Here is a 12478-nt window from a genome sequence, read left to right on the forward strand (position 1 = left end):
CATTTGTCAAGGTGTCGGGATCACTGATCACCTGTTCCACTCTGTGACTAAGTGTCCGGAAAACCCCAAGCTTCTGTATTAAGAGATGGTGGGAGTCAAATTGTAGATAATTATCAGTGTGGGTAGATTTCCTGTACACTTTTGTTGCTAGACTTCCATCGCTATTCACATGAACATGGCAATCCAGAAAAGCAATGTCATTATCATGAGTCGACTCTTGAGTGAACCGAATATGGGAGTTGACGCTGTTAATACGGTCGAAAAAAAAGGTGGATCTCTTTCTAAGGTAGCACCACAAATGTGGCGTCTACGTAGTGGAGCCACAGTCTGGGAGGCCTACACGTGTAGGAGTTTAACGCCTGCTGTTCGAAGGCCTCCATACAGAGGTTCGCTACGATGGAGTATACGGGCACCCCACAGCACAGCCGTGTACTTGCACGTAAAACTTTCCTACAAAGGAAAAATAGGTAGTTTTGAGACAAAGTTTGATTAGCTCAACCGGAGAGTTTGGTCTGATTCCAAACGGTTTCACACAACCTGAATGGCGACATTCGGTGAAAATGACGCAAACAATGCAGCGACATCATAAGACGTAACAACCTTGTCCTCTTGTTGTTTGAAACCCTTGATCTTCTCCATAAAATCTCTTTTGATTTCAATATGGTGTGATGTTGTTCCAAACAGTGGCCCAAGGACAGAAGCAGCATATTTAGCTAAATTGTACGTCACCGAGTCAATACTACTCACAATTGGTCTTACAGGGATGGGTTCGGGTTTGTGAATTTTGGGTAGATCATAGAAGGCAGGAATAGTTGGTTCTGATGGCGGGTCTTGTTTCCTCTTTTCATCCACGTTGATGGTACGGTCATGGAAAAGCTTTGCCGAGAATTTAGTGACTTTCTCTTTAAATCCATGCATTGGATTATATCCTACTGGCTTGTAAGTATTCCTGTCTTTTAAAAGGTCTGTACATTTGCTGTTATAATCCTCTTTGTCTAAAACCACAACGCACTTCCCTTTGTTAGCAGGGACAAAAACAATGGTGTCGTCTTTTGTTGGAACAGACAGAGCCTTGCGCTTATCTTATACAAGTCTTTTTAAGATATCCACCAGCCTATTTTCGTCATTTGTAGTACAGTGTGAAAAACCAGATCTATCAATCCAGTGTATATTAGGAAATTTTAAATCACCCATAAATACAACAGAATGATAATTGAAAATATTGAAGGGCCGCAGCTAGGATGAAACATAGTTAAAATTTAAAAAACGATCTCTGGCTAAAATGATTAAAAAATTACGAGCTGCAGTTCGGGCAGTCGAAAGCTCGTAATTTTTTTTAATCATTTTAGCCAGAGATCGTTTTTTAAATTTTAAGAATGATAATTGTTGAAATCAACTAGATTCAAAGCCTTTATAAAATGAGTCACAAACCTTGCGTCATTCGGTGGGCGATAGCAGGACATGATGAGAATTTTTCTCTTGTACTTTAGGTTTTCTGTTTTTACCATGACAACCTCAAATTCTGAGGGAAGATCTGTGAAACATACTTGGCTTGAACTTAGTGATGACTTGATTGCGATCAGAACTCCACCACCAGTTCGATTTTGGCGATCATTTTTGTAGATATCATACCCAGTGGGCAGGATTTCAAAGTCAGAAATACTCTCGTTGAGCCAGGTTTCCGTCGAACAAAGAATATCCAAATCAAATCCATGAATGAGGTCTCGTAATGGTTGTAGTTTTGACAGGTAGGAATTAATATCACAGCAGACAGCTTTTAAGCTCCTGACGTTCTGATAGAAGCATGAAAGGTAATACTTGGAAGTATTTGAAGGTCCAGGGTTCGTATGTATGTCGCCTCCAAGAGTGATACGAGGAAGCTGGAAGGTGCGTAAACCTTTTGTAACATGGAGGACTCTAGAAGAAATAAAGGACCTGCCACAATGGTTGTTCGTGCTGCGATTTAAAAGGTTTTAAATAAATCTGCTCATATTTTATAACTTGAAGAGATAGAGAGACCAAAATAAGCAGAGAGAACCAATTCTTTGGAGAACTCGGTAACTTGCGTCCGGCGGCCATGCTCGCTCTCTCTCTCGATTTTTACAACTGAAAGTTTTGAAGAGAGTATTTTTTCCTCGTTGCGCGCAAATCCTGTGTTGCTTTATCAAGTGTTTTCCTTCAGTACAGTAGCCGCCATATTGGATTTGCCCTGCTTTCAAAAGCACCAAGACTGTGAGTACAAAGGATTTGAAGTGTTACCATGCCCTTCCACAATATACCGCCGCCACAGTCTATGAATGTAAAAGACGATGTGTCCACCAATTGTCAATTGTTTAGACAATCTTGGCAACACTATATTACAGCTACCGAGTTACACAAGAAGGCAAAGAAGGTCCAGGCTGAAGGCCTTTGTGAGAGTTTAATTCGTGACCGACTAGTTATTGGCACCCGAGATTTATCCACTCGAGACCGCCTACTCAGGGAGCGCCCAGTTCCAGGGTTCACTAGGTGCATTGAAGCCCTTAGAGCCAGTGAGTTTGCGAGAGTCCACAAAGACCATTTTAATGATACAGTAGTTGATTCTTCCCAGACAGTTCATGTAACTAGTAGAAATAATTCTGCTAAGGATAAGCGCAACCGTAGTGGTCATGCAACCAAGCCAAGAAAAGAAAGTTCACAGAAAGTAAATATAAAAGTTCCTTGTAAATATTGTGGCACCAATCACCCTTATGACAGAGCCAAGTGCTCTGCTACAGGAAAGATTCGTCACAAGTGTGGTAAGCATGGCTATTCTGCAGTCAAGTGTAGAGGTCAGAAGAAATTGCCAACCCAACTGCTAAGAAAATACACTACACAAGTGGGACACAAGGTTTCTTGAAGATGACAATGAATCAGATGACTCAGTTTTCACCACAGAGCGTGTTGGAGCTTTTAGTAACAGCTCCAGCAGGACCACTTTCAAAGTCCCTCTTACTTTTCACACGGAATAGAGTCCCACAGTTATAAACCAGCTAGATACAGGAGCAACATGCAGTGCAATGTCCAAAACAGATTTGTTGAACATATTGCAGAGTGGTGAAGGACATTATAAAGTTGTATGATGCACGGATGGTTGAACCACTGGGATCTTACACCCTTACTGTCAGTCTCAACAATGGTCCTAAACGCAACATACCATTGCCTATCATTGATGGCAGTACTTGTGTCAAGCAAGACTGGATCTCTCTAGGAAAAAAAGCCAGTCTATTCACGCACTTAGCGGTGAGCAGTATAAACCCTTGTCCTCCGATGATCTTTTGCAAGATTATGACGACGTGTTCTGTGGTTAGGGTTGCCTCCCAGGTGAATACCACATCAACGTTGATCCAAGTGTCAAGCCTCTAAAACACGTGCCTCGAAGAGTTCCAGTTCCTGTAAGAGATAAACTCAAAGAGAAAAGTGATCAAATGGAAAAACAAGGAGTAATCGTCAAGGAAAATGGGTCAGCTGAATGGATTAGTAGCCTTGTTGCAGTACAGAAACCCGGCAAGTTGCGTGTGTGTATCGATCTGCGAGATCTGAGCAGGGCCATTAAGAGGCCTAAATATCAAATGCCTACAGTAGAGGAAGTCCTGCCCAAACTAACAAATGCTAAAGTTTTTACAGTTCTAGATGCAAAGGACGGTTTCTATCAAGTGAAACTTGATGAAGAGAGTTCTCTGTTGACTACATTCTAGACCCATTTGTCTGTTACCGCTACCTTCGGATGCCACAAGCAATTAGTAGCGCCCCTGAGGAATACCAGCGCCGTCAGAATGAAGCTCTTGTAGGCCTGAAAAGTGTAGAAGTAATTGCAAATGAGATCCTGTGTTATGGCAGTGGAGAAGCCATAGAACAAGCTCTAGCATATCACGATTGCAATCTACTAAGCTTATTGAGGCGAGCCCGCAGTCTGAATTTGAATCTGAACAAGATATGCTAAGCAGAGCTTATCTCCAATTGGATCACACGCTACACGAAAATGTTCCTGAGTTCCAAATCTTCCAGCTCAAGGAAGAAGAGAAGCTGTTTCACGAGATTGCTGAGATCAAGGAAGTTAATCACATGCGCCTATCTGACGGTACTCATCAGCAGATCAAGCAATGCGCATTAGCAGATGCCACACTACAAACCCCAATTAATACAGTCATAACAGGGTGGCCAGCTTGAAGAGAAGCTGGTCCTATTTGCATCCGCGACTATTGGAATTTTGAAGATGGAGTTCTTTACAAAGGAATTTAAGTGATTATCTTTGTTTGTAGGAGACCTCAGATGATTGCCAGAGTTCAATCCAGCCACCTTGGTGTTGAGGATGGTGTTCGTCGAGCACGTATGTGTTTTTTTGGCCTGGCATGGCAAGTCAAATGAAAGAAACTGTTCAGAACTGTGAAGTTTGCAATGACTTTCTGGCTAGACAACAGAAGGAGCCTTTGATGACACACAAGCTTCCTGATACCCCATGGTCAAAAGTTGCTCTAGACATATTTATACTTGGCAATCAAAATTAGCTAGTAACTGCTGCCGATTACTACAGTGACTGTTTTGAATTAGATCCCCTGCAAGACACGACCGCCGAAACAGTGATCATTGTTATAAAAAGACAAGACATGGCATTGCTGACATGGTCACAGATAATCGTCCTCAATGTTCCACCGCACAGTTTGCACAATTTGCCCGGGAATGGGAATTTCAGCATACAACTTCCTCACCATTGCATAGTCAGAGTAACGGAAAGGCTGAATCAGCTCTTTAGATAACCAAGACGCTGATGAAGAAAGTAAAACGTGCCAACAAAGATATTCAAATGTCTCTATTTGAATGGAGAAACACTCCAGACAGCTATGGGGTTAAGTCCAGTTCAAAAGCTCATGTCCCGCAGGACTCCAACCACCATTCCTACCTCTGCGATTCTACTAAAACCGGAAGTAGCAGCCGGCGTGTGCGACAACCTTAAAACAAAGAGGCAAGTAGCCAGGCAAAGCAAGCTACAACAAGCATGCCATTACCTGAGCTTCTTAGGAAACCAGTGAGACGTCAGCCAACCAATCCTAAGGCTGCTTGGGGGAGAGGGTCCTGTGTTGCAAAAGTTGAGCCATGCCCCCTAATATAGGCGGAATCGCAAGTTCACCCGTCAAGTTCCAAGCAAGCCACAAGATCAGCTTCAAGTCACACAAGCCAGTGCTGGTCAAGTTCCAGTTAAATCCGATCCTGAGAGTTCCAGTGTTCAATTTAGTGTCCCTGAAGTTCATGACAAAGACCAAGCAAGAGCTCTTGTGACTCGGAGTGGCCGAATTAGCAAGCGACCATCCAAATTTACGGAGTTTGTGAAATAGAACCTTGATATGTTGACTATGAACTTTGTTTGTTGAACATTTATTTTCCTTTGACTTTCGAGAAGAGTCACGATAAACATTTTCATTTAGTCTTATATCTCTGTTCGATCACCTATGTTGTTGCTAAGTGGTCGTTCATATTATACTCTAGGCATAGTTTTTTTCCTTTTTTTTCTTTTTTGCTTTCATTTCATTTTTGGAAAAAAAAGGGAGATGTTACTTTAGCATTTCCCAGGATGCAAGGGGAGTATTATACGAACACATGAATATGAACTCTCGTTTTTCTTCACATTTCGAAAGTATTTGCATTGATTGCCCAATAGATGGAATATTTTGTAGTAGTTTCAAGAGAAAGACTACTTATTTGAACTCCACTTTTTTAATTTAACGGTCCGCCATTACTTGATGCAGTTTCGACCTATAAGCTTTCAGTGATCTGGTTCGAGGAGAAAGTGACCTCATTTACTTACTAGCTTAAAAATGCAGTGTGTGAATGCGGCTTCATTAGTATGCAGAACACGAATTTGACAACCCTGCTCGTGCTGCATGCTAATTAAGCCGTATTCACACACTGCAATTTTAAGCTAGTGAGTAAATAACGTCACTTTCTCCCCGATCCAGATCACTGAAAGCTTATCAGTCGAAACTGCACCAAGGAATGACGGACCGTTAAATTTAAAAAGTGGAGTTCAAATAAATAGTACAAAAATACAAAAAAATCCGCCTATTGACCAATCAACGCAAATACTTTCGAAATGTGAAGAAAAACGAGAGCTGATTTTTTCATCGTATTAGCGCTTTAAGCACAAACAGTGTGATTTTTGTTTTGGCAGTTAACTAGCCTTTCAGCGATTTGAATCAAAATGAATTTCATTCTATTATACTTTTTTGTTGTACTTATCAAAAGTCTTTGCCTTTTAATAGGATTGAAAATTTGATATCTTGTGGTTCACCTTTTCATTTAAACCAATCGTTGAAGGTAAAGTTAAAGTCACCTTATTTAACGTGGATAGTTCCTTCAGTTACAAAACTGGTGCCAACGGAAGCCGACGGTGCGCTCTTTACCCCCTACCTTTGTCAGTACTCAATTTTACGGATATTTAACAATTATCCTACGAGGGCACGCTGGATATGAAATGTTAGATAACCAAGTTGGTCAAAATCAGTTTATATCCAGCAAGCCCGAGTAGAATAGCTGTTTTATTAAAAACTCCAGGATCGACAACTCTTCCACTGAAGCACCGATTTCTGCCTCGCTCAATTCCGGTCCAAAAAAGCTTTTGTCGGCCATTTTTTCTCAGAGCTGCAAAAATCATTTGAACTTGCTTTATTGCTGAAGCGTTCCTTGACCATATTAGGTACAGCAGGCATATGAACTGATAGCCTGTATCCGGTGAGCCAATGAAAATGCTGAAAATCTGATATCTGTAGTTCATTTTTTAATAATTAAAGATATAGTTACATGGATCAAAGGTCACCGAGAATAGAACCGGCGACGTCTTGCTCCAAAAGCCGTGCACTGTTCAAATTCCTTAAATATTACCCGCTCAACTTTTGGATTAACATCATTTTTCTGTTTTTATTGGTTTCTTTTATGTTTTTCCGTTTAAACTCGCTCATCATAGATCCTCTACCTCTTTAGAGAAGAATACAAAGATTTATATTTTAATAGAAAACACTCATCTTAATATATAGATTTAGCCAAGCCTAAAAGCGGAGCTCCCGGGTTGTTTATTCTTACTGGCTGTAGGATTAGTGAAAATAAAATGCTTTGGAATTGTCCGCGTTTTGGATATTGCTTAATTATGTCATTTTTTTCGCTGCCCAACTAGTGACCACTAGTGAATTCCATGGTTAATTTCACCCAAAAAACCGACTGATCGCATGAATCGCATGAGTGTGATATCGATTTTTCCAGCGAAATTTACTGTCGAATTCACCAGTTAGGCAATAAATTTTTCTTGAATCGCAAGAGTTCTACAAGAAAACAAGCAAATTCTTAGCAAGCGAACGGAAGGTCAAACAAGGAGTTTTTTTTATGTACTGTATTCTCTGAAAACGAGATCATTTACATTTTGATGTATTTCATTGAAACACGCCAGCTTAGAACCAGATCGGCTAGAAAGGACAAACTTCAAACAAGATCTCTAACAAATTAAGCTTACCTGAACGTGCTTCAAACAATCTTCTGAAAACACAACCTGGTGATATTTCTCCTTACTTTTACGAGAACTCATTGCGATTACATGTTTATAACATAAGCGCAAAATTTTCTTGTCACTGTCGAGGCACATCAAAAAACAGTTAGGCAAACGGAGTTTCTGTCCAAAAAGAGTACAGATGATTGTTATTTAATTCCAGTTGAGAATAAATTCCTGAACAAAGGAAAAAACGACTACACCACTTTTTAGAAATATGCATCCACCTGAAATAACTCATCCAAACGGTTTAGTGTCCAAGAAAAGAATTTGTGGAGTAACTTCTTCCACCCAGTTTGAGCTATTACTGGTATTCTGTTTTGTCGTTGTCGTTCTCTTTCGCTCTCCTTTCGTTTCTGTTGCAGTCATAGGTCCTCCAGGCAGCATGTAACCTTATCAGAGCTTCTAAAGATATGCCAAAAATTGCAATTTAGAGAAAAAAGCAGCACTAAAAAAATTAAAAATAAACACTCAGCTTTAAGTTTACGTGCCGGTGTAGTTGGGAAAATCTAGACCACGGTCAATATCGATTTTAGCCAATCAAATTCGTGAATGTGGTAGTTCCCTGTCCCTGTGAAAGCTTATTTCGGAACTGAATTTATAATTACTGTCCAAATTAAATTAATACCTTTCGACTTGAAGGCTTTTTCAGGGGCACCCAACGATAATCTTTGGTGAAATATGTGTTCGGGAAAGTCAAACTGTTCAAAACATTTCGTTACAAGGGGCTAAGAAATGTCTCTCAAGGGCCTTTGGCTGAATTTGCTCGTTGGGTGCCCTTGCTTATTGTGTGAAATAGAGGTCCAGTCGTGAGCAGCTTTGTTTGATCGTTAAATTGCAGTCGAGTAAGCGAATTACTACGCTTTAGGCTGACTTTTTAATTACTAGTTTTTGAGAGAGAGGGTGTAAAGATTTCTCTTAACTTACGTTATGTAAACATCGATGGCTTTATTTGTGATCTCCTGAATTCTGATCAGTTAAAGTAATATTATTATGTGGATGTGTCAACACTGGGTAATTCCTACTGTAATACACTTTCGTCTTTACTGGATAGCCATGCACCGTTAAAACAGCGGTCTGTTTCTGTGCCCTCACTTTCTCCATGGTTCACACCTGATATTCTCCAGGCTAAGAGAAAAAGAAGACGTTTTGAGAGGAAGTGGCGTTGTACTAAATCCGATCTTGCCCATCTACGAAACATAGAACAGTGTCGTATGGTGAAGGATTTAGTAAGAAATGCTAAAGAGATCTACTTCTCTTTAATCGAGGATAAACCCGGTGATCAACGTACACTGTTCCGGTCCATCGACCAACTCCCCAACCGCAAACCCGAGGCTCGTTTCCCAACTTGTCCCACAGATAAGCAGCTGGCTCAAAACTTCAGTGAATTCTTTGCCGAGAAAATTGACACGATCTGTGCACAGCTTGTGGCTACTACCGATATTGATCTGGTATTTCCTGTGGCCCTACTGTTGATCCTCCTGCATGTAAACTTACTACTTTTCAGCCACTGCAGTCTGCACAACTATCTGAACTCATATCATCTAAATGAAATGCTGCGATCTTGACCCGGTCCCTGTAACTATACTTAAACCATGTTTGCCCTTATTGTCGCCTGTCATCACTGAAATTGTCAATCATACGTTGTCTTCTGCCTGCATACCTAAATGCCTGAATAGCACATCCGCCCATCTCTAATCTCCCATTTATATCCAAAGTATCGAGAACGTTGTCTGCTTCCAACTAGTTCACAATGCTGATGCCAATAATCTGAGCAAAATCTTCTAAACCCTAACCCTGAAACTACCTTAGTGTGAGTCCAAGATGATGTCCAAGATAGGTCCTTGAAGTATGAAAATAACTTAGATAATGTTGACAATAAAGACAACAGATACTCCTACTTTTAGCTTAAGAGTTGGAGATTTATGTACCTAAATTGCTCATTGAAACACGTTTTGCATTGCCAGGTTGTCTCCTAGCAGGAGTGTTTATCGTAGCGACAGGATACACCCAACAACCACGGACAAGTGTTATATTCCTAATCTTGGGCGTTGGATTCTCTGGTCTGAATGCCATTGGTTACGCTGTTAACCATTTAGACATTGCTCCTCCATTTGCAGGCATTCTTATGGGTCTCACTAATACATTTGCATCAACACCTGGATTCATCAGTCCACAAATTACAGGCTTCGTCACATCACATAAAGTAAGTTTCATTCCATTCATTTTTGTGTCTGCAGTGGTCTCTAAAGCAAAACTGGAACATTTTCTGCCGAGGCCCTTTTAACAGGCTGGTAGAAGCTACTTGGTTAACCCTTGCTCAGATTCACAAGAATGTGCTCCGTCTCGTATGACCACACAAGACAGAACATTTGTGTGAATTTTACTTGAAAATTGTCATTTTGTAGATTTCACCATGTATATTCATTAAACTCAGTAAAATAACAAGTTGTTCTAGGTTGCCTCAATCAGAGAATATACCATTTTCGAGTTCTCACGGCTGGACTGGATTTAGCATGAAATGGAAGCTAATGATGGCAAATCTTTTCACACACAAATTAATTTGCCTGCATTAGCCTCCGATTCATGCTAGATCTAGATAGTCCAGCTGTGACAATTCAAAAATGGTCTATTTACAGACAACGTTACCATGACTCAAGGGTAATGCACGAGCATTACCCTGGGGTCTTGGAAACTATATTTTTCTGATACCACTTCACATGAAAAGAAGAAATAGAAGATATCTGCAGGAACACTCTTGCCTGGATTTAGCCCGAATTTTCTGGTTTGGATAAGTAGCAGCTGAATTTTGCCAATTTCTAGCACCTGATAAGTTGTGCGGGTGTACCCTAGATTTAGCAATAAACATGAGGAGATATCTCTTGCCTTCTAGAAACAAGAGGAATGGCGTATAGTGTTCTGGATCACATTAGTCGTCTATACCATAGCAGTATTATTCTATACTTGGCTTGCATCAGGAGAGCGGCAGCCTTGGGCATTACCTAGCAGACAAGAAGTTGCTTTCAGCCAAGAAGAGGACTCCTAGTGCAACCAAAGGCAGCAGTCTGAACTTTACAATTTGTCCACGACTTAGTGCATGTGCATGGAGTTTGTAAGATGCACAATGGTTTGAAAACAAAACTGGGTGCAACAAACCTCGGTATACAGACGGATGAATTTGTGACCAAAGTTATGGTTCACATTGCAACCAAGTTGACGACCAGACAGTGTGATGCCACTCTGGTTTGGAGGAATTTGTACATATTTTAAAACGTTTTCCAGCCACATTCATTGCAGTGTTACATAAATTCAAATTTCTAACCTAGATTCATATTTCTCCAAACTATAGCGAAGATAACGCTGACGTCACCTATTGTTATTAATGTGCCAACCAGAGCCTCATTGACTGTCGAAACAAATGGGCTTTTTGTTTCTGTAGTTGGCACATTTGAATAACAAAAACAATGTTTGTAAACGGATATCTTCCCTATAGACAGTGTGCTTGACTGCACTAAATTCTATTGCACGGACTAGTTTTTTAGGGCATTGATTCCTGAGAGTCGCTATGTAGTTGCTTTCCTCATATATCGTGTTATTCTCGAGAAATGTGCAAACGTCGGGGACCCTCGAGGAACGGCCATCTTGACACTGAATTTTAACCCAACTTTGGCGGACTCTCATCGGCAATGAATGCTCTCAATCGCTCTAAAGACGTATAAAATCGTTCAAGTAACCTTTCATTTGTTGTTTGTGTGACTTTGATATCAGTCTTTTCATTACCGTCATCGTGTCGGGAAAATAAGAATATTTTCTCACAGACATATAATTTTAATAAAAAAGCACCCTTAACAAAACATTTGTTTATGAATGTGCTTAACCTTTGAGTTGTGTTAAACTCCACTCATTAAATGGCGGATAAATACCCTTTCAAATGATCGAAGCATATCTCTGGAAAAATGTTTGTGTGTAATACTACGCCACTTCATATTTGCGACCTCCAAAGGTCATCAAATAGGCTATTTATAACTCCGTATCGCGGGATGAAATGAGACGAAACTTAGAGACGCCATAAAAATGCAAATCTTACCTCTGCTGTAACGTATTTTGGTGCTAATTGCTTTATCAATCACCTCCTCCTCTCAACATTTTGAACTGTGTTTTCTCTTCTTGACCCTTATTCAACAAGAGGCTACAAGTAGCCTATACTCGGGCCTTCAAAGGTACAGTGGTGTATGGTTAACTTAGCACTAAAGAAAAGAAAAGAGAGAAGCCTGTCCTTCTTACATCGGCCTTACATTGCGATTCTCATGATGTTCGACTGTGTATGTAGTGAATACCCGGACCCAGATTATCTCATTACAGGTGGTGACAATCACCACTGGACCATGAAGACGAGGTAAAAATAGTGTATTTATTCCAAAGTGACTAAGCACATTGTTTTTTACTGATCTATGGGTATTCTTGCTCAGTGCTTGAGAAAGGAAACGCTAATTGAACAGTTTAAGATGAAACGAAATGACTCATCGAAACATCTTTTGCACAAAAAAATGAAAGAGAAACGAAGGTGAGATGTGAGATGTGAAAACATCTTTCCAAGATGACCAAACTTTTGTGCAGTGGTGCAAGTAAAGGTCACTTTGTCACGTGCGTGACGCGAGAAGATGTGCACTATATCTCGACACTTAAAATACTTTCAGAAGTACACGAGTTCCTTGAGGATGGTCATGCCAAATGAATCCATAGCACGAGAATCAAATATTTAAAATATACCATTTATTGTAATTTAAATACGTACAGTAATATGCACCCAATTGTCAAAATAAATATGTTGTTTGCCCGCTGGGAGATCCGTATAGGGAAAAACTGTGTTCGATGCCTTGAAACTGCTGCCCTTCAAGACCGATGTCACAGTTTTTTGCTATACGGACC

General features: G+C 40.4%; 1 protein-coding gene across 1 annotated transcript in view; it reads left to right on the plus strand.

Moving 5' to 3' along the window:
• LOC138043282 (vesicular glutamate transporter 2-like) overlaps positions 1-11549 on the plus strand; it is a 125626-nt gene extending 114077 nt beyond the window's left edge. The window contains exons 10-11 of the mRNA XM_068889472.1: positions 9517-9755; positions 10443-11549. Of these exons, the coding sequence (XP_068745573.1) occupies positions 9517-9755; positions 10443-10595 (392 nt within the window). The 3' untranslated portion in view covers positions 10596-11549. The remainder of the gene's footprint in view (positions 1-9516; positions 9756-10442) is intronic.
• The last annotated feature ends 929 nt before the right edge of the window (positions 11550-12478 follow it).

This window comes from Montipora capricornis, chromosome 3 (assembly GCF_036669925.1).
Source record: "Montipora capricornis isolate CH-2021 chromosome 3, ASM3666992v2, whole genome shotgun sequence".
Classification (NCBI taxonomy): Eukaryota; Metazoa; Cnidaria; class Anthozoa; order Scleractinia; family Acroporidae; genus Montipora; species Montipora capricornis.